Below are 23365 nucleotides of genomic sequence, written 5' to 3' on the forward strand. Positions count from 1 at the left end.
ACGAAACAGCCGGCACGCGCGGCGCCTAGAACGTCGGCAAGGCAAGCGCCAGAACTGGCGGCACCGCCACAGGCGGCACCGACCCCTGTGGTACCAGCAGTGCAGAGCCTGCAGGCACTGGAGGACATTATTCGCGCGGCGCCGCAGCTGAGTGGGCCGAGTGCGGCGCCAACAGCGGGGCCGAGATCCCTGGCGCAGGAGGGGGCGGTGCCAGCCCTGCAGGGGAGGGGAAAGGTGAAAGCAAAAGCCGGGCACCGCAGCCCTTCTCCGGACAGGGCTGCGCTGCTGCTAGCAACAAGCCCTCCCCCTGTGCTATACACGCCGCCCAGAAGGCCTGGGTCTCCACCGGCCTGTCCAGAACCTCCTTCTCCGTTCCTCCAACCAATGTCACCATGGCTTAGGCCACCTTCACCCTTTCTGGGCCTGGATCCACTGCAGTACTATCACAAACGAGTGTCACCACTATCTGTGTCATCGTGGAGGTCTCGGTCTCCTAGGCATCGTGGGTACACACCCCGAGAGTGGTCCAGGTCTCCGTCCCCGGACCCGTGCCCGTGCTGCCATGGTCGTTCTTATCATGCTGGACACAGACACCCCAGGCCTACGCCCAGGGGCAGGTCCCCCCCGGCCATCCAATACCCCTGTGGGCACTCCCGTTCGGGGATGGAAACTCAGTTATCTCAAGGGGAGTTAATTTTAGAACCCCGAGACTTTCCTTTGCAATCCTCCGACGAGCAGGTGTACCATCGGCCGCAGGAACCTGAGAGTTCGAGGGAAGTTTACCCTAGTGGTTCCTCCTTGTCCTCCCTAGATGAGGCCATGGCCCCCGGGGATGTCGCTCCCCTGGATGACCTTAAACAGTTTCAGGAGCTGTTTAAAAGGGTGGCTTTCATGCAAGGCAGCCAAACGGCAGAAGTGCAGGAGAAACATCACAAACTCCTGAAAAATTTGAGACCTCCGGCTTCATCCAAAATTGCTATCCCGCTGGACGAAGCCATTATGGAGTCAGCCACTACCATATGGCACACTCCGGCCTCCGTTCCGCCTGTGAACAAGAGAGCGGATAAGAAGTACTTCGTCCCAGCAAAGGGCATGGAGTTCCTCTTCAGTCACCCACAACCGAACTCATTGGTGGTCGAATCGTCCCAGCAGAGGTCAAACACTTCTCAGTACAAATCAGGGGGATCGGACAAAGATGCCAAGAAGTTAGAGCTGTTCGGCAGGAAGGTATATTCCTCTTCCACCCTGCTATTGAGAGTGGCAAATTTATGCAGCACACCTAGCGAGCCATAACTTTGATAATTACGCTAGGCTTACTTCTCTCGTGGATTCACTTCTGGAAGATAAGAAGCCGGTGTTGAAGGCAGTTGTGCAAGAGGGCTACGCAGCTTCGAGGACGGGAGTCCAGATCACCCCGGATGTGGCAGATACGGCGGCACGCTCAACGGCTACAGCAGTGGTCATGCATAGAGAATCCTGGCTCCAGACATCGGGCATCCCGAGGGATCTACAGGTGAAGATCGTGGATCTTCCCTTTTACATGCAAAAGTTGTTTGCAGACTCAACCAACTCGGTCCTTCACTCCAGTAAGGACTCGAGAGCTACGCTTAGAACCCTGGGTATTTATACCCCTCCATATAGGAAGAAAAAAAATTACCCTCAGCAAAGACGCTACCCGTACCAACCACAGCGTGCGCAGTATCAACGGAGCTACAACCAAGGGCGACATCAACAGCAGCAACAGTACAGAACTCCCAGGCGACGTTCCCAACAAAGCGGTACACCCTCGGGACAGGCCCAAAGGCAACAAGTTTGACGGGCATGTCGAGGGCTGCACTATCACTCCCATCGCACAATGCCACTCTCATCTCATGTTCCATCATCACCTCAGACCGTTTCAGTCCCAATGGCAAAAGATCACCACAGACAAATGGGTGCTGGAGATCATAGCCACGGGTTATGGGATCCCTTTCCAGTCGCTCCCACCGACGAAGCCTCCCTCCAAGCCCCACCTCCGGGACGCTACCCACGAGGCGAGGCTCAAACAGGAGGTGGACCACCTTATGTTCATAGGGGCAGTGGAAAGAGTGCCGGAACAATTCCAGGGGAAGGGATTTTATTCACGCTACTTCCTCACAGAGAAGAAAACAGGAGGCTGGAGGCCCATCTTAGATCTTCGGGGCCTCAACCGCTACTTGCGCAAGCAACGTTTTTGGATGATTACAGTCACCTCCATACTCACGGCACTGGACGATGGAGATTGGTTTGCAGCCCTCGACTTACAAGATGCTTGCTTTCATATAATGATCCACCCGGCACACAGGCGCTTCCTCCGCTTCGTCGTCGGCAAGGAACACTTCCAGTACAGGGTTCTTCTGTTTTGGCCTCTCCTCGGCCCCCAGAGTCTTTACCAAAACCCTGGCAGTGGTGTCAGCCAACCTGCACAGACGGTGGGTATTCATATTTCCATACCTGGACGACTGCCTATTGAAAGGGGCCTCGAAGGCAGAGGTCCTACGCATGATCCGCGTCACAGCAGACACGTTTTCTTCTCTGGGCCTAGTCATCAACCTCGTGAAGTCAAAGACCGACCCCACACAGGACATAGAGTTCATAGGGGCATGCATAAACTCTATCACAGCAAGGGTGTACCTACCTGACGCCCGCTTTCGCGCCATCTGTTTGCTGGTGCAAGTCATTATATACAGCCCCACGGTGCCTGTCTTAACGTGCTTACAGCTGCTGGGCCATATGGCAGCAGCAACATTTGTGGTACAGAATGCCAGATTGCACATGCGAAGCCTGCAGCATTGGCTGGCGAGCGTCTAGAAACCGGCATCCCACACTGTTCACAGGGTGGTGTCACCCATGACAGAGGTGCGCAGATCCCTGGCGTGGTGGGTAAACCCCAAGAACTTGCTAGCCGGGGTGCCCTTTCACCAACCACAAATTTCTATTTTTCTTACTACCGACGCCTCCCACATAGGATGGGGAGCGTACATCGGTGACAAGGTGACGCAAGGGCTATGGTCCCCTGCGGAACAGTCACTGCACATAAACATACTGGACCTCAGAGCAGTGTTCAACGCCTGCAAGCATTTCCGAGAACACATACATGGCAGTGTAGTCGGGATCAATACAGACAATACCTCCACTATGTTTTACATAAATCGACAGGGAGGAGCCAGATCCTGTGCCCTATGTGCGGAAGCAGTCTGACTGTGGAACTGGTGCATCCCCAACAACATTACGTTGAAAGCCTCGTACTTGCTGGGCGCTCACAACGTGAAAGCAGATCAGCTGAGCAGGCGCTTCGCACTCACGCACGAATGGCAGATCAGCTCCGATCTGCTACGACCGATCTTTCATAGATGGGGGTTTCCCCAGATCAATCTGTTCGCCACACAGCACAACAAGAAGTGTCCCCAGTACTGCTCCAGGGCAGGAGTGGGGCAGGGGTCCCTGGGGGACGCATTCATGATTCCATGGAAGGGCTCCCTACTTTACATGTTTCCCCCCACAGCTTTTATCCACAAGGTCTTGCAGAAAGCTAGAAGGGGGAGAGCTCGCATGATACTAGTAGTCCCAACGTGGGATCGACAGCAATGGTTTCCCTTGCTTCTGCGCATGTCAGACCGCCCCTGCTCCCTCTACCGGTGGCGCCGGACCTACTCACGCAGGCCCAGGGGTCCATAGTGCACCTGAACCCTCGGAGTCTGCGCTTACAAGCATGGCTAATCCATGGCTCAGCTCCTTAGAAAGTACATGCACGGAGGGAGTACAACAAGTCCTGGAAAGTAGCCGAAGGACTTCCACCAGGAAGACTTATAAGCAGAAATGGACTCGATTCACAGCCTGGTGTTCCGCCAAGCAGTTAGCTCCCCTTGACGTTCCTATACCAATAATACTTGAATACTTATTGGACCTCAAGAGGGGCGGACTTTCCTTATCCTCGCTAAAAGTCCACCTCGCCAGTATATCAGCTTTTCGGCATACAGAGGAGGGGCCCACAGTATTTGCCCATCCTATTGTTACCAGGTTCTTGAAGGGGTTGGTAAACCTGTACCCCCCTCGGAAACTGCTTCCACCATCGTAGAACCTGGACTTGGTGCTCAGCACGCTCACGGGTCCACCTTTTGAACCATTAGCCACGGTTCCCCTACGTCTCCTTATGATAAAAACAACCTTCCTCCTTGCAATTACGTCAGCTCGTAGGGTGAGCGAGCTCGCAGCAGTGATGGCAATGCCGCCCTGCATAGTGTTCTCAAAGGAGGCGGTAACCTTACGGCTGCACCCAGCCTTTGTTCCAAAAGTTTCTTCAGAGTTCCATCTTAACGAACCAATAGTTTTACCATCGTTTTACCCGAAGCCTCACGGCTCCAGCAAGGAGGCACGCCTGCATCTCCTGGATGTGAGGAGGGCGTTGGCCTTCTACATAGACAGAACCAAGTCCTTCCAGAAAATAGAAAGGCTTCTAGTCTCTCTTGCTCCCAGGTCAAAAGGAGAAGGTCTCTCTTCACAGAGAATCTCAAAGCACATTGTGTCTTGTATAAAAATGTGCTACGAGCTTCAAAAGACTGCTTTGCTGGCCCCGCCCAGGGCTCACTCCACCAGGGCGGTGGTGGTGTCAACAGCCTTCTTCAAGGGCATCGTGTTGAAGGACATCTGTAGAGCGGCGACCTGGTCATCCTACGACACCTTCACCAAGCATTATGCCCTGCATCGGGTATTCCAAGAGGATACCCACCTCTCGACAGCAGTCCTCTCGGGGGCAAGCTGCACATAAACCGATTACCCACCTCCTTTCTTGGGTTACTGCTGGGTAGTCACCTATTGTGGAGCACCCACGGGGACACTTGATGAAGAGAGAAGTTACTCACCGTAGTAACGGTGGTTCTTCGAGATGTGTCCCCGTGGGTGCTCCACCACCCGCACATCCTCCCCGCTTCGGATCTCTGTCTAGTGTCTTTCCAGAGCATCCGAGGCGGTTGGTCAAGGAACTGGTGGGGACCGGATCGCACACGTGGCCGGGGACGCGCAAGGGAGCGGCGCACACCGGTGCATGCGCGATCCAATAGAAACTGCTGGAAGATTTCCGATCTGCGGCGCCGGGCGAGCCCGACACCTATTGTGGAGCATCCATGGGGACACATCTCGAAGAACCACCGTTACTACAGTGAGTAACTAACTTCTCTTTGTCAAATCTTTTTTTAAATGTTGTCTTTTAAATTAACACACTACAGTGTATCTGCTTCCTCCCTCCATTCCCCCCTCCCACTGCTGCCTGACTGCATACTTCTGGTTCCAAATTAGATGTGTAGTTGATCAATCAGTTTTTAATTTTGAAGTTCATATCTCCAAGGTTTCACTCTTCTTCTTGACTGTAACAGTTGAGATTAACTGATAGGAATTTCTAAAGCCTAGGTCAGAATGTCTTAAATAGATGACCATGGACTCTGGGGTTTGCTTTTCCTGCTGATCTAACTGAGGTTGTGGAGTCTGACCTTCAGTGGCGTGGTCATCTGTTTACTTGGATTTTTCTCATTTATTAGTTATTGTAGAAATTATGAACACAGCATTTTGATTCTTCTCATTACTGGGGTATATTTGTATCTTCAGTTAGATTTTGGAGATCTTCCGTATTTGTTTGACACGTCACATTGCTTTTTTAATTTATGTATAAGCATCTATGTATGTGTGCATCTCTAGCAATTAAAAAAATTAGCTATAGAAAATCGTTTATAAGCTTGAAGTTACCCTTTCTTATAAAAAGCATGGAAAACCTATAGAGTCAACTGTCACTTATATTGTTAGTAGCTGTTGTTTGCACCTTTCAGTTGCCTGCTGCTGTTTAGGAATTTTCAGGGAAGTTTAAGCAAAAGACCTGTTTAGTTCTGTTCCGTGTTTAAAAGTCAGTTTGGGCATCTGTTCTTTGTATGCATTAGGGGGCTTCCATAGAATTAATGCAAGAGAGATTTGGGGAGGATGGGAAATATGAGGAATTTGCCCTTCCTTAAAATATATCCATTCATTCCTTAAAATGTATCCATTCATTTTTAAAATAAATTAATAAAACAGTAAGCTATTTTAATACTTGTATAATATGGTTATCAGTATTTGAAAACAGGGTTATTGTATGCTTGAGGATCTCAGCAATACATGTATTTGTTCCTCTCTGACGTAACCCTATAAATTGTTGGAATCACTCGACACCCCCACACCCCCCCCAAAAAAAAGCATCCACAAGGCAACTTTCTCAAAACTTATCCTGGAGCTGGTTGTACTCTGTATGCTAAATAATAGTTCAGTGTAATCAGAAAGGAAACAGGGAAACTCCCCAGCTTGTGATTCATTCAAGCCCTGTAACCACTCGATGTTGAGCCCAACCTTCCCAAATGCTTTTTGCACACTTTTTGTCTCCACCCTTATAGAAGCTTCTCAGAGAACTTGGGCAAGGAATGGTAGAAGTGGAGCTGGAGTCTTTCCATTATTCACAAGAGTTGAAGAAATGTCTTTGCCTTTTTTCCACAAACCCTACTCACACCATCAGATTACCTTCACATACCTTTTTTTTTAAAAGCACATCTGATTGCTAAATAATAAACTATTCGAGATTTTAGTGATAGGTTTTACTTTTTTAATACCTTGCAATGAAAAATTCTTTTATTATTTTTGTAAGAGAGCTGTTATCTACAACTGCAAGTATGGCTAGCTGCTTTTACTTAACTTTACTCCATTCCACTTTACTGTTTTCTAGGGTTACGAAGATTGGCTTCGACATAAAGCAGATAATGCAATGAACCAATGCCCCGTTCATTTCATTCAGCATGGCAAACTGGTTAGAAAGCAAAGCCGAAAATTAAGAGTAAGTAACAACTAACATTGGGCGTATTTTAGGGATCAGGCTTAACTCCCTTAACCCTGACACTGGCAAAATAAACTGAACAAAAATGTAGTGCATTTGAGATCACAGTATTCACTGCATCGATATGGAAAATAAAATTCTAGAAAATACATTAAAACTGGTTAACTACAAATAAACCTCATCCTTGCTCTACTAGACTGTCCGCTACTCATTCCCTGTGTCGGGTTGTGTCTCTGTCCTCTTAGATCACCTTCTTAGCTTGTAGCCCTTTGTTCATGGTTTTAATCCTGTTCTCATTTTTCTCTCTTTGTAGAAAAGCAAAAATGATTAGCAAGGTAGTCCCTCTTTAATCCCGTTCTGATACAAAATCCATTTACTAGTTACACTCCTTGCAAAGATGATACAGCCCAATGAGAATGCTTTCCTTGCTTTGTACCTTTTCAGTATCATGAAGGCTTTCCTTTTCTTTACCCCTGATATTTTGGGGGCTATTTTCAGAAACTAGCGTCTGTAAATTCTCATAAGAAAACAACTTGGCTGTCTGGTTTTGTTTGCAGAATGTCAACAATTTGAAACAATTGATGGGTCTCTCTTTGGAATTCATGGGGGGGCGGGGTTGCGCGCATGCGCGCGCGTGTGTATGTGTGTGAGAGAGAGAGAGAGAGAGAGAGAGCATGCCTCCTGTTTTGGCATAGACAGCTCTTGGCAGACTTCCTTGTGATGCTTTCATTTGGTGTTCCAACCTCTTCCTTGGCTAGGACTTTTTAAAGTCTATTTATCCTGATAACATGTTTTGTTTGGGTCCCTTCATCTTTACCTTTTCAAACAAGTAGCTGTAGTTCCAGTGCCAATCAAGTATTCTTAAATTCTCACCGTTAAAAAATTACTCGGGTTGCCATTTGCAATGTAAATGTAATTCACTGTTTCTTGTAGCCATAAACATGTTGGTGAAAATAGGTGCTATTACTTCTTTGTTGCAAAGATAGCAGATTTCTGCAACTTTCTTTTCATAAGACATCTCTGACCAATGCACTTTTACATACTCTTAATCCTTCTTTTTGCCATTCGTGCAGTGCCTTTATACGACTGCATATTCGTATCAAGCAGTTAGTTTAGGCTGGTTCAGGGGTCGGCAACCTGCGGCTCTTCAAGGAACCGCTTGCAGCTCCTGGCACTGCTGCCGCCGACTCCTCTGGCGACTCCCTGTCCTGCCCCTGCTGAAATAGTGGAACTAAGTGGAATTGATTTAACAGCTGGTGTTAAACCAATTCAATTTAGTTCCACTATTTCAGCCCCACGCTGCATGTGGGGGAAGTGAGCAGGGGGAAGGGCAGCCAAGTCTTCCCCTGCCAGAGCCATGCAGCCGCGTGAAGGAGGAAGAGGTTGGGGGTGGCAGGGGAGGAGGCTTTCCCCCTTGCAGGGCCAGCATTTTCTCCCAGGCAGTGCTGTGTCTCCCCACCCCACACTCCTCGTCACTCTGCAGCAGCTGCCAGAGCCTGGAGTTGCATCCAGCAGTGCAAGGTCATCTCTCCCTGGACCCCGCCTGGCCCTGGGACCCTGTGAGGCTGTTGCTGGTGCCACTGGGTGGGGAGGGGCTGGGAAACTTGCAGGCACTTTCTGTCCTGAGAAGACTCGGAGTGGGGGCAGGAAGGGAGACTGGAGAGGGGATGCAGAGCATGGGTGGGTGGAGAGCAGAGGGTGGGCAAGTTACTTGTGAGTTCAGTGGGCAGGATGGGGCAGGGCAACTGAGGAGGGTTAAACGTGGAGGTTGGGGGGGAGTGATTTGGCTCTGATAGGAGTTAAGCCTAGGGATGTGGGGGGTAGGATGGGGGTAAAGTTTGGGGGAAGGGGGCAGATTTGGGGACTGAGGTGGGTAAAGCCTAGAGATAGGGGTAGGTTAACTTTCTAACTGGTACAAATCATTGTGTGTGCGCTGTTCTTAAAATAGGGGTGACTAAAAGTATGGTTTGATGTTATTTCTTAGGGGCAGTCTCATGTTTGCATGCGTTGCAGCTCTTGAAGTTATTGATTTGTATCTGAATTTGGAAAAAATGGCTCTTCTTGCTATTTTGGTTGCAGACCCCTGAGCTAGATCCTTAATTCTGCAACCTAATAACCCTACAATGAATCTAGGACATAGATACTTAACTATTAAATGTATTTACTTCAGTAATAATTCAGCCCAAATGAAAAAGAATAATAAAACGTAATAATTTTGCTTAACATAAGTACAAACAAATTAAGAGTTATTGAAAGGGAAAGTCATCCTTTCACGATTGCATTGGTAAACAAAATCAGAGTTGCAATTTACAGTTTTGGTTAACAAGCTTCCTGTTGCTGAGCTTTGTTTTTACTATTTTTCTAACTCTTACCTTTTCCTTCTTGAATTAATGGTAGGATAAGTTTTGATTATTTAATTTTATTATTATTTCACATTTTGGTGGTTCTTTTTCTAGATTGCTCAGTTTCCTAGATCAAGTTAAGATTTTTTTTTGTATCATATGGATTGCAGTGTGAACTGTGCTAGAATCATTAGTGCAATTCACTTTGTTAGTCTATAAAGTGCCATAAGACTTCTTGTTTTTGTTTTTTGTGGTCTGTGACTCATGGAACTCAAGAAACCAATCTTTATGAACTGCATTTATAAACTACTTTAGGTTGTTAAAATGCCATCAGAGGCAAGCTGTAACTGCCTAGAAAAACAGTATCTTTGTGGATTGTGCTCATTCACTCCAAGCTTTACTGCTGAGGTAGATCTTCAGTCCTCAGGAGGCAAGCTTGGTAAAGAATGCTCAAAAGGGTTCATGGTTTTCAAGCGGCAGATTGGCCCCTAAAACTAATGACAAAAAAAAGTCTAAGAAATCTACTTCAGAGATTCTTTGAACATATTGAAGACAAAGAAAGCAGGAAGTTACACAAACCATATCCATTTGGCCAGTCTCTCACACACAAGCAGACATAGTGGAGGGCGCAAGGATTCTAGATTTTGCCTTGGCACCAACATATACATAGCTTGGCACCTCAGTTCCTTTGGAGTCTCTCTCTTTGGCAGATGATGCCAGGCAGTACAAGTGATCTGAAAGTAGTGGTTTGAGTATTTTGGAAATGGGGGACACCTTCAATTAGTCTCCAAATGGAGGAGAAATATGTGTCTTCAGTTTTATTCCATAGTCAGAAATCCAGACCCATTGGAGGGCTTACTAGGAAAAAATGCCTTAATGCCTTTTCTCCAATATTGTTAATTTTAAGAGTACTGTTGATGACCAAAGAAGCCAAGAAAGCAGGGTTTGAGGGTCTTGGATTTTCTGGCTCTGTCATTTGATGGTCCATTTCTGTTGCTATCACTTCTGGATCTCTTTTTGCAAGATACATATCAGGCTGTGGATCTAGATCTTAAGTTTGAGTCTGACTTGGTTTGTGGTATTTTTTGGAGTCTCACTTGGAGAATTTTCAAGGTATTCAAGAATTCCTTCTGGACAGGTATAACCTCTTAATTGGGAAACAGCTACAATAATCAAACAGGTTTTCAGTGTGGACTTTCAAAAGAAATGGTAATTCTTAGCTGTCAGAAGGTCTAGATGTTTGAGTATTGATTATTTCTCATTTTGACTTTTCCTTGAGATCTACAAAAATTTGTCTTGGGGCATCTGGTGGGTCCATCATATTAATCCTAAAGGTGGTTCTTTATGTTGGTTTTTTGTTGTGGTTTCTTTTGGGGGGAGGGGTTGCATATCATTCTGCAAAGAGATTTTAAAGGGTCTGTGTATGCAGATGATGTTCCTAGCCTGCTCCCACTACAGCCACACATTCTATACGTAGCCCAGGTTGCTACTCTATTTCCTATTTTTTGTCTTTAAATTGAGCTATATTTGAGTTATCGTTAAAACTATTGAGGTGTGGCCATTCCTAAAGTTTTCCCTACAGGACACCTGTGCTTCACCTCCTGAGGCCTCAGTTGAGGTAGTTGGTTCTATTCCAGTAATTCCACTGTACTTTTATGTAGGGATTAAGCATCTGATAACAGAAGAAGAGTTTTCTTGTGTTTCTAAGAGAATTATGAAAGTCAAAACAATGAAGCAAGTCTTTCAGTAATTTCAAATATGCCTGTTTCTCCTACCTCTTACTGATTTAGATCAAAGGTGTGTCTAAATAGCATTTGATCTCTTTATAATAAAGATCACACTTGGATCAGATTTATTATAATTCTTGATAATGTCAAGACCTTCCACACCTAGTGGCTGCATGATGCAGCATGTAAGAGCACTTCCCTCCCTCTTGTGGTGCACAGTGGTAACTTGGATGCTATTCCATTCAGACGTAGACCTCTTGATGGATCCTGGATGACATAGGAAGTACAGACTCCATTCAAACTTATTAGTATGACAAACTCTTTTATCTCAAGGGTCTCTTTCGGGGGGAGAACCTGAAATCATCCAGTCATTTTGACTTTTTGAGGAGGGAGGGATTGTGAACTGACATGGGATGGGGAAGACCAAGAATCCTAAACGATAGACTTTAGTGTGCTGTTCTTGTGTGCTCCTGAGAGCTCATGCTTTAAGTATAACATAGGTGACAGCTGATGGCTACAGGCAGAAATATACAAGGAAACAATGAGAGAATAGGGATCAACATGACAGGCACTCCCAGTGTCCATTTTCAAGTTTTTTGTAGTTCTTACAGAAATTGAGAGTTGGAAAGAGGAATTTGAAGGATAATGAGGTAATAGCTGTGCACATGTTTATGGGATTAAATTAAAGGTTCTCTGCATAAATCCTCTTGGGAAAGGATTTTTAGTCTTAAGCATGGAACTAATTTTTTGTGCTTTATGTAAGACCCTTTTTGAGATTAAGAAATTCTGTTAACACAAAACCTTCCAGGTTTTTATTTTTAAATTATCTATGTTCTCATGATGGGTCCATGATCTGACAGCACTTGCCAACCAACCCGTCTCTCTTTGTAGTAGTATAACGTTTCTTTGTTTCTGCACAAACATGTAAGCAAATTCCACCAAAATACTAAAGTGTTCTCTCTAATAAAAGTGAAGTGTTAATGCAACAGGCTTATTGTTAGAAGCATGCACTCAAATAATCATACTGACCTCTTCTATTCTCCTGTGGCATCACTCCCAGTGATGGATTTGAAGCTTTTCATTGCCATTTGGTAGTGATAAATCTATTTTACCCTTACCTACTAGATGCCAAACCATCTTGAAATCCCTACATTGTTTCTTAAGCCCAGTACCTCAAGGCAATTAGGACGTTTTATGGCACCAGTGCGCCTCTGAATTACTATATTATAATTTTAAGAAATGTGATTTGAAATAGATTCAATGGGATCATGCTCTGAAGTTTTTTTTCTACTTGTTTTCATTTCTTAAGAAGAAAATTCAAACCACAAAACTATCATACAATATTATGGCTGAGACTTTAAATATATGTAGCAAAAATGACTTGATCTCATTCTGTTGTGTTTATATATGCATTCTTTCATAGAGATGGTGGAAGCTAGTTTTCCATTAGAAATCTGACTTTTACTCTCACTCCCCATCAAGATCTGATAATTTGAAAGCTCACACTGTGAGATCTTATTCCGAGGAGGAGCACAAAAAGGAAAGAAAAATAGGGGGCAAATATATGGCATTGTGAAAGGGAATATGGAAGCAACTTGTAGATTTCAGAAGCAGTCTGGAAAAGGATAGGATCAATCCCTGCTAATCTTGATTTGTAGAATCTCCTGTTCCGAAGCAACTGTGAAACATTTGGAAACCTTAAGGAAACTTCTAGGGAATACAACTTAGTTATGGTTGAAATACTATCACCTTTATTCAATGTTTTCCCTATTGTAGTTTTCTCAAATGCAAATGTTAACATGAAAATTCTAACATGTAAGGTCCACTTTACAAAAATATCTAAATCAGGTGAAAGTGCACAGATGCAGGAGCTGGACTGCTTGCTGAGCTAATTCATATGGAATTCTTTACACAGTCTGGCAAATGTAAATGTACATTTTATTAAGTCCTACCTAAACTGTCTTGATTTTTTTACTTATTCAGTCAATTACCAAAATATTTGTACAACATTAGAATGGCTCACCTCCTAAAAGTTTGTGATGTCATAATTCAGTCTTTAATGCTAAAGATTTTTGTTATGAAATTTCTTAAGACTACAGTAAAATTCTTCTGGAAAGAGCATAGTGATTAACTAGAAAACTATTTAGAAAATGGCATCTTAGTATGATAAAGTAGAGAGTTGAAGAAATCCATATGAGTCAAATGTTCAGCTTGTCAAAATATCAACATGTGTTACTGATGAAATTTTTCATTGCAACTTTGATGTGTTGTTGACTCCATTACCCAAAGGGACAGCAATTTTTTTTTTGAATATTTTGACCTCTCATACTTACATTTGAATTTAGAATTATATATGAGAGGCTGTCAGGGGTGAGTAGAGAAGAATCTTTCAAATAAACCTGTGACTTTAGGGGTTGCTTTGTTGTACAATAGCACATTAGTCAAGACCCTAGGCTTCTAATAAGGTCTATGGAAGTATCAGTCATATTAGACGTATGAATTAATTGGCTTCCATGAGAAACTGATAGGAAATAAGCTGAATTTTTAATAAAAATTTGCAAAAAATTCAGTAAAAATATAACTTAATTTTTTTCAACCAACTCTATATCCATAGCAAGTAATGTTAGGTCATGCCCAGGGTAGGTGTGGAATCAGACTCCAGAGAAACATATCTGACTTGATTCAATGGCTACGTCTACACTAGCATGCTACTTCAAAGTAGCCTATTTCGACGTAAGAACATCGAAATAGGCTACTTTGATGCGTATCGTCTACACATCCTTCAGGGCTGCTGCCATCGATGTTCAATGTCGAAGTAGCGACGCAGAACGTTGGAAGGGGCTGCCTGGGAAGGAAATGTGGAGCGTCCATACTCACAAGCGTTCCCCGTCGACATAAGGGGCCAGCAAAGCCCCAGGCTGCTCCCTTAAAGGGCCCCTCCCAGACACACTTGGCCTGCACAGCACGAGATCCACAGAGCCAACAACCGGTTGCAGACCCTGTGCATGCAGCATGGACCCCCAGCTGCAGCAGCAGCCAGAAACCCTGGGCTAAGGTCCGCTGCATGCGGCGACCACAGAGCCCCACAGGGGCTGAGCAGAACGTCTCTCAACCCCTCAGCTGATGGCCGCCATGGAGGACCCCGCTATTTCGACGTAGTGGGACGCAAATCATCTGTACGTGCCCTACTTCAATGTTGAATGTCGAAGTAGGGCACTATTCCCATCTTTGGATATGAATAACGATTTCTATGTCTCGCCACCTAATGTCAATTTCAGCGTCAAAATAGCACACGGTGCATGTAGACGCGATGCGTACTATTTCGATGATGTGCCAGCTACTTCAAAGTAGCTGGCTAGCATAGATGCACCCAATATGTAACTTGTAGGTGCCTCAGCGTTTTCATCTGTAAAATGGGGATAATACCATACACACAAATATTTAGAAGGGATGTTGTAAGGCTTAATTAAAGAATGTGAAGTGCTTTGAGATCCTCAGAGGGTAGATACTATACAAATGCCAAATATTATTTATTGTGTTATGTGATAGATGACTCCTTTTGAGAATTGTGGTGAAACTCAGCCATATTAAAATCAACAGTAATTTTCCTGTCGGTTTCTATGGGGTAAGAATTTCATCCTTGGAATCTGATCTTTAGGCTATTACACTAATGATAAATATGTTTTTTCCTTAGGTTGGAGACATTGTAATGGTAAAAGAAGATGAAACATTCCCATGCGATTTAATATTTCTATCGAGCAGCAGAGGGGATGGAACATGTTTTGTTACAACGGCTAGCTTGGATGGTGAATCTAGTCATAAAGTAATAAAATACTGTTTTTTTTATTTTAAACAGTTTATAGCACATACTTTCTTTGCATTCAGTTCATAGTAACATCCCATGTAACAGTGTAAGCAAAGATATTGGTTTGTGTAATTTTTTTTTTCATTTAAATGGTCATTAACTTATTCCCTTACCCACTGAGGCATTTTATGAGGAATTTTCCAACTGGTGTTTGCTTATATATGCTACTTTTTTGTGTACCCAGCTTGGACACCCAGAGATGAAGCGCAAGCTTAAGATGTGCATGTGTGTTCACATATGCGCAAGATTGGGATCACTAAGGCATGTTTCTATTTGGAATATGGACCTCATGTAAAAGATGAAGAAGCAGCAAATAAATTTCACTTCACGTTTAGACTGTTTAGATTGGGGAAAGGAGTGATTGTTTTCTTTGTGGTTTATGAACTGTCTTTAGATTAGGACATGCAGAGGAAGTTTCCATATTTGTATTTGGAAGTGCAGACAGTCTAACACAAAATAACATTTTACCAACTTCAGCCCCCCTTCTCTCAGATACATAACTAACCTGGTTACTCCACGTGTTCAGATTGATTTGATTTTTGTTACACTTTTCTCATTCATTCTAGACATACTATGCTGTCCAAGATACAAAGGCATTTCATAATGAACAAGATATTGATGCATTGCATGCTACCATTGAATGTGAACAACCTCAGCCTGACCTTTATAAGTAAGCAAATGACGATGATATGTATTTTTATAGCTTTATTATATGTCAGTAGGGTCTCCTGTAAAGCAAACTGTAAAATAATATTAAACTGGTGCTATCAATTAAAACTGAACCCACATTTTAAATTTCAAGATGATTAAATAAAAATCCTATGAAGTGGCTGATTTTTTTTTTTTAAATGAGAAGTCCTGTGGCACCTTACAGACTAACTGATATTTTGGAGAAAGAGCTTTCATAGGCAAAGAATTGCTTCGTCAGATGCAATATAGTGGAGATTCTAGAGGCAGGTCTACTTATATAGGCTCATGAAAAGGAGGGAGTCCCAATTAAGAAGAAGGCCAGGGTTAACGAGGTCAATTCAGTCAGGGGGGATGTGGCCCACTTCAAGCAGTTGATGTCAAGGTGTGAGCACCAAGAGAAACTGCTTTTGTATTTGGCTGGCCATTCCCAGTTTCTCCTCTGTTGATGTTCACACCCGAGAATGCCATTTGATAAACAAATACCTCTCTTTGCTATGAACCCTGCCTAATTAGGGAAAACTTGCCAGAAGTCCATTAGGGGTTGCATGCGCCTCCCCCAGCACACAACTTTTGGGCTCTGGTGAGGACATCACCTGCAAAAACGCTTAATTAAACTAGCTATCAGACACTGAGAAGTCCTGTGACACCTTGTAGACTAACAGATTTATTGGAGCATAAGCTTTCCCGGGCAAAGAGCCACTTCGTCAGATGCCCACTTCATCTTTGCCCCGAAAGCTTATGCTCCAATAAATGTTAGTCTGTAAGGTGCCACAGGACTTCTCAGTGTCAGATAGCTAGTTTAATTAAGCATTTTTGCAGGTGATGTCCTCACCAGGGGGAACTTGTTGTTTTTTGTGGAAACACACTAACATGGCTACTCCTCTGATACTAACTAATACTAAGGGTACCAGCTAACTATATATAACTATCAAAACAAAAAAAGCAGTAAAGTAGCACTTTAAAGACTAACAAAATAATTTATTAGGTGAGCTTTTGTGGGATAGACCCACTTCTTCAGACCATAGCCATACCAGAACAGACTATGTATACCTAGGAGAATTAAATAAAAAACCTAAGGCATTGTGAGGTTAAGAACTACATAGAGTTCTGGCTCTAGCTATGGTTACTAAGAAGTTCAGCCAGGGCAGAGGCAGTGCCAGTTCATTATAGCTGGGGAGGGCCTATGGCCATGAGCTGCAAGTGCTGCTTGCAAGAGGTACTTGTAGGCAAAATTATTCAGCTCTAATGTGCTGGACATGCACACACTGAAAAGGAATACACAGCTGCATCACTTTACAAAGAACTACCATTATGGTAAATAAGCATCTTTCAGGACATGAAAATGAATTAATCAGTGTGCTCTGATCAGGTCTACAACTAACCTCAGAACCTATTCAGCTTTGTTTCATACAAACGTAGAACTGATTTGCTGTTATAACTGATGTCTTCTAATGTTGGCTTCATAAAAGAGAAGTTTATAAAAAGCTTAATAATCTTTAAATAATCCAAATTTTCAAGCTTATCATTTTTATTATATATTGCCTACATAACATTTAATAAACTTTTATAGAGTATGACGCCTTCATAGACAATTTAAAAAATAAATTTCTACTCACTGTATTTTTGCAAGTTTTTTAGAAGTAAGATGTAATTTTGGTGTATATAAAAATTCCAATCTTCATAATATACATTATAAAATGTTTACAAATATTTCTCAAGTTGTGTTAATAAATATCTGACGTTGATACTGAGTAATTTTCCTCTTACAGATTTGTTGGTCGAATAAATGTTTACCATGATATGAATGAACCTATTGCAAGGTAAATGAGAGGGGTATTCTTTAACATTTAATACCAAGGTTTCTTTTGAGTCTGAATATGTGCTGATCTTGAGGGGAAAGTGTATTGTTTCGTTTAAGAATTTTTAATTTAAAACTTGACAAAATCCACTTTTGTGTACAGTCAATTTGTTGTGTTTTGTATCTTCAGTCAGCTTGTTTATGTAACATTTTGTTTCTAATATTAGGTTTGTAATCTGGTTTGATAGCACTTAGTGGTTGTTTGCATCATAGATGCCAGAATGCAAGATTAATAATTGATTTAGAGTCTTTTATAGTGTTGTTTACAATCCCTCATCTCTATGTACTGTGCATACAAAGCAATTTCAGATAGTTTTTACTCAAATAGGTTCACTCTGTTCTACTTTTATTCTACATAGTTTCTTACAATGCCCTTCTCCCTGTAGGGTATCGGCATCTTCCAGTAGTTCAAACATGTCTAACATCCGCCACATGTAGTTCATTCTTTCTCATCTTCTGCACAGGAAAGACTTGTGTGTGCAGTGAATTGTTGCTTTTTGCTTACACAAGGTTTTGGTTTGGTTTGGCTTTGTTTGTTTTAAATATAGATATTGATAGAGAAACCAAGGAGTGCATCTTGCACACGGAGTAGAAATTGGTGGTACCAAGTTCATTCTTTGAGCGTGTAATCCAAGATGTGTGTGCACATGCCATGTGCACAATCATCAGCATTCTTCCCGTAGCAGTGCTCAGCGGACTAGCTGTGGTGCCCCTGGAATGGCGCCTTTGAGATGCAGGATATAAGGAACTGCCAACCCCACCACCTTCTCAGCTTCTCCTTACCACTAGCGTTGGTTGGTGGTGCTTCTTAGCCTCTTGAACAGCAAATGCTTTGATAACCATTGTTAGAATAGTTCAGTTCTAGTTAGAGTACTTAGCTGGTAGGGCGGGGGTGTTCCCCTGACTGGGGCATGCCCTGGTCTGAGGGGTATGAGGTGTGTGAGGACTGCAGGAAGCTCATGCCTAGGGGCAAGCATTCTCAGTGGGATGCTAGCAGGGTGTTCCACAAGACTGGGTACTTGAAAGCAAAGGCACTATCAGCTCTAGCCCCATTGCTCTTTGTCTACCTTGGTTATGACGACTTGGCAGAGGAGTTGGCCTCTCTGGCCGTTCCTGCTATATTGGAGGTTGCCAGGGACTTGATCAACATGATGGCGCAGTACCAAACTCAACCAGACTTGGTTGCAGTGCCATCAGTGCCAGTGCTGGACCCAGTACTGATACAGCCTTCAACGGGGACCCCAGCTCTAGCAGAGCAGCTGGCACTGTCCCCAGTATCCATCATTGGTGTACTGTCTGCATTGCGAGTGGGACAGCAACATGCCCATGATGTGGCACCATTCACTATGGGAAAGACCACACAGCAAAGTTATTCCAAGATAACAGGTGTTATTTCAAAATAACTTTGTAAGCCTCTGTGCTACGTGCAGGGTATTTCAAAATAGTGGGCTTGCTATTTCAAATTTCATAAGCCTCCTTGCAAGAGGAATAGCTCTTTCAAAATAGGCACTGTTAAGACATGGAATAGCACTATTTCGAAATAAGCTGTAATGGCCTCCCATGGCACTATTTCAAAATAGACACCATGTGTCAAAACATGCTGTTTTGAAACAGGTGGGTGCTAATTTGAAATACATTCTTGTGTGTAGCTGTGTTATTCTGAAATACAATATTCTGGAATGGCTTATTTCAAAATAACACTCGTGTGTAGCCATAGCCTATGGAAATGCAAGGCCTGGCACAAGCCCAACACAGACCTTGGCACTGTCATCGGAAGTTTTGGAATATTGAACAGCTCCCTACTCTCTATCTGGGGAGCTGGAGACCCAGAATGTGCTGGTCCCTGGATGAGGCAAGGGCTCGTATTTCAACTCCTATGTTAAGAGCCGCCATCACTACTTCAACCACTCTTGGACATCAGGAGCCACCAGGACCTCTTAAGGCAGATGGCTCAGAATCTCAGGCTCCCAGAGGAGGAGATTGAGAAAGTGGACCTTGTTGTGGACACCCTCACTCCCACAATACTAAGGTGGTGTTTCAAGCTCTGGCATCCATACCCCTCATGGCTAGGAAGGTTGAATGCCATTGCTTCATCCCACGTAAGGGATACAAGCACCTCTTCACACATCCATAGCCTGGTTCCCTTGTGGAGGATGCAGTAAATCACAAGAAATGCCAGAGACAACCTGGATTGGCAACAAACAGAAGGATATGCAAAAGATAGACCTTTATGGGCACATGGTCTATTCCCCAGGGGAGAGAAGTGTGGGGTGACCAATCAGCAAGTGCTATGTAGCCCGTATTCGTTTAACTCTGGGAGGTTCCTTGCTAAATTCCAAGAGCTCCTTCCTGCAGATTCCTGTCTGGAGTCTGCTGCCGTGGTTGAAGAGGGCAAGGCCAGCTCTAGAATCTCCGTTCTGGTGGCCTTGGACTTGGCAGACTCAGCCACCCACATGATAGCCACAACTATCGCCACGGGAAAGGGCTCATGGCTGCAGGTCTCAGGCATTTCTCCAGAAGTCCGGACAACCTTGCAGGACCGCCCCTTTGACTGCTTCAGGCTATTGACAGAGAATGCAGATTCTCGCTTGCATAGGTTGAAGGACTCCAGGGCTACTCTCAGATCTCTGGCTATCCATATCCTAGCACCTCAGAGGAAGTTGTTTTAGACCACAGGTTCCTGGCCTGTTTCTATCCTGTTCAATCGTATCAGGACTCATTCAGGTGCAGAGGCCAGAATCAGTCAGTGCTAGTCTTGCTCCTAACCCGGGCCAGGGCCAAGGTCAGGGAGGCCCTAAGCAACCCCCAAATTCAAAAGCCAACTTTTGACGGCGTGCCCAAGGACACGCACTAGTTCCTGAGTGAGATCCTTTTTCCTTTGGTGACTGCTTTTTCTACTGCTACCATGCCTGGGCCTCGATTTACCTCTGACTGCTGAGTCTTGAGCATGGTGGCTGTGGGCTACTCTATCCAACTCCATTCACTCCTATCCCTCTTCTCCGTCCCTCTTATGAGCACCTTTGCATGCAGGAGGTGCATGTGGGCCTCACACTGCATGCTGTTGAGGAGGTTCCCAGGGAGCTGAGGTGCAGGGGGTTTTACTCCTGATATTTCCTTATCTCTAAGACCAAGGGCAGACTCAGGCCAGTTCTACACCTATGGAACCTAAACACCTTTTCAGGAGGCTCAAGTTTTGCATGGTCTCTCTAGCCACCAACATAACCTCCCTGGATCTGGGCCACTGGTAAGCTGCCCTCGCTTTAAAAAATGCGTACTTCCATATCTCTGTTATCCCAGGTGACAGGCAGTTTCTCAGGGTTCTGTTCGAAGACCATCACTGTCAGTTTACAGTTTTACCGTTTTGGCCTCTTCCCATGCCAAAGAATTTACAAAAGGCGTGCTGGTCATGGCAGCCTTTTTCAGGAAGTGTGGAGTGCACATCTACCAGTGTTCCTTCTAACACTTTCCAACCTTGGGAGTGGGGTTGAATTTTCTTTGAGTGGGTTGAAATTTCTAACGTGCAACACCAATATCTATGTTGGGTGTGGCTTGACACCGATATGAACAACAAGATTTAGCTATAAATATATATTTTAAACAGTTTATAGAAATGAAAAAATGCTAAAAGAAGGGATAATTAAGGCATGATTCTTAAGATTTTTTTTAAATTCAAAAAACAGAAAATTAATACTACCATTGGAGTATGTCCATTATGATCCTTTCTAAGAAATTTAGCTAATAAAGACACCAAAATGGAGCATACTGAAAACAGCTGTATAAATAAATCGAAGACATGGCCAATGAGGAAAAGCATAAAAATGGGTACCAGATATCTACAACCCTCCCAAAAATTCCTTTAAAAGAATCCTTTTCTTTTTTACCATAAGACATTAACACCTATGAAAACTTAGTTTTAAATGTAATCATGCAAAAGTCATGAGCTAGGCCTTTTGCTGCTCCGGTATTCATTCACTAAAGCCCAAATCGTTATCTACAAAAGCAACCTAAATGCTTTATGGTAGAAAAATACCCATACAAGTTAAGTCAGATCCTGCAATTAAGATTGCTAATGTAGACTCTCTCAGCCCTCTTTGTTTCTCTGCTCTGGATCCGTTTCCCTTCAAACTGAATTACAGCACCGGCTTTCTGCCATCTCCAGGCAGATGGCCACCTATTAAACTCAACAGGCCAAAAGCAAGCTCTTTATCTTTCCCTCCTCATATTAGGTGGAAAATATTTTGATCTAAAACTGCAGAGGATTCACTGTTTGTGTTAGCTCTATAAGTCTAACAGTGGAGAATATCAGGGTGCTGCATTATTCTTTTGCCCCCTCATCATCTTTTTCCTGGCGTATTTCAGATCTTGTAATTATGCCACCAATCGGTTAGTAATTAATACCAAGTCGTCCTCCACTCCAGCCTTGACAATAAAAAGGAAAACTGAGTCCCCTCTGTTGCATTAATGAGACAACACAGTTTCCCAGCAGAATGCTATCTCCCCCGATGCCCCAGCATGCCAGCATAACCCACCTGACAGTTAGGCACTCTTCCCTGCATGCATCTGGCTTCCTCCCACCCAGGAGAGAGTCCTGTCTCTCCCCTGTACCAGCAGCAGCTGTGGTGAGACAGGATCTGAGATTTGCTGCTGCCCAGATGGGACTCAGGATGCCTCAAAGATTCCCCACCAGCATCTCACCACACAGATGCCAGCACCCACCACCCCTTCTTCCCCCCCACTTACCTCTTTGCAATCTGCTCCCCTGGCCCCAGCCCAACTGTGGGCTGGCAGAGTCCTGCCTCTCAGAGTTGTAGGCATTGGCAGCTGCAGCCCAGCTGGAAATCAGAGGCCACACTACAAACTCTCGATTCCCAACTCACCAGTGCTGGGCCCCTCCCACCCACCCCTTGCAGTAAGAGTCTCGGGAGAGAGTGCTGGGTGTCTCACCAGGAGCTCGCTGCTGTAATCTGCGTAGCTTCCTCTCTCTCTTTTTTTTTTTTTTTTTTTTTTTTCCCCTCAGCTTCTGCTGCCCAACTGGGAGATGGGATACCCCAAATTCCGCCCATTCTTCTGTTACCCTCTCCACATGTCCCCCCAGCCACTTACTTCCTCCCTCCCTCCTTATGTCCTCTTCCTCCCTGCTGAGAGAGAAGCGCTGCTTCTTACCCAGCAGGGATCTGCTGCTGTAGCTGAGAGAGAAGAGCCCCTTCCCCAGCTAAGCAGTTTTGTGTGTGGCAGCCTCAGCCCCTGGGGGGGTCGCTAAGCAGCTGGGTCTCTGTACTGCTGCACAGCTTAAACCTTGATGTCTACCAATATCTGCATGATTGTCAGATCGGGGCAGGTCAGGGAGCAGGTTCTGGCATACATTGCTCTGTCCAGGGCTGTCCTCACACCAAGCCCAAGTCCACCTGGATTCCGTCCCAAAGAATAGAGTGTATATGTGCTTTGTTGGACTCCCTCATGGCAATGGCCACCTTGTCAGAGGGTCGCCTCCAGCCGTGTTGGACCTCACCAACTCCCTTCAGCAGTTCCCTACTACTCTGGCACAGACTTGTATGAGTCTCTTGGTTTACAAGACAGCTTGCATCTATGTGGTTCAGCATGCTTGGCTGCAGGTGCCCACTGCTGTTGTGGTTGGCAAAGGTCTACAGGCCCAGAGGATGCTCCAGTCAGACTGGTAACCCTCCCAAACCACCTTCTCCAGGCCCTAGCCTGATGGCTGCAGCCTCATGTTCTGCAAACAGGGTGCCTTTTCACCAACCACAGCCCATCCTCACCCTCACCACAGGTGCTCCAGAAATGGGATAAGGTGGTGCAGCTAGGATGGAGCTCTCTCTCTTCATGTCGAGATCAGGAAGCTGTGGGCAACATGTCTAGCCTGCCAGGTGTTTCTTCCCCAACTACAGGGCTGGCGTGTCGCCACACTAACAGACAATTCTGCAACGGTGTTCTACGTAAACAAACGGGGGTGCTCGCTTCTGAGCGCTTTGGAGCCCTGTTCCTGGGGGACTTCGGTATTGC

General features: G+C 44.5%; 1 protein-coding gene across 11 annotated transcripts in view; it reads left to right on the forward strand.

Annotated features, from left to right (window-relative positions):
- ATP11A (ATPase phospholipid transporting 11A) overlaps positions 1–23365 on the forward strand; it is a 270256-nt gene that overhangs the window by 166801 nt on the left and 80090 nt on the right. For 9 of the 11 annotated variants that reach the window (XR_012645033.1, XR_012645038.1, XM_074990476.1 and 6 more), the window contains 4 exons: positions 6758–6865; positions 14629–14757; positions 15366–15469; positions 17259–17309. Coding sequence is in view for 9 of the 11 variants with exons in the window: in XM_074990476.1 (XP_074846577.1) it covers positions 6758–6865; positions 14629–14757; positions 15366–15469; positions 17259–17309 (392 nt within the window). In the remaining 2 variants the exon portion in view is untranslated. The remainder of the gene's footprint in view (positions 1–6757; positions 6866–14628; positions 14758–15365; positions 15470–17258; positions 17310–23365) is intronic. The other 2 variants (XM_074990499.1, XM_074990558.1) reach the window with 1 other exon arrangement.

The sequence above is a fragment of the Carettochelys insculpta genome, chromosome 1 (genome assembly GCF_033958435.1).
Source record: "Carettochelys insculpta isolate YL-2023 chromosome 1, ASM3395843v1, whole genome shotgun sequence".
In the NCBI taxonomy this organism is placed as follows: Eukaryota; Metazoa; Chordata; order Testudines; family Carettochelyidae; genus Carettochelys; species Carettochelys insculpta.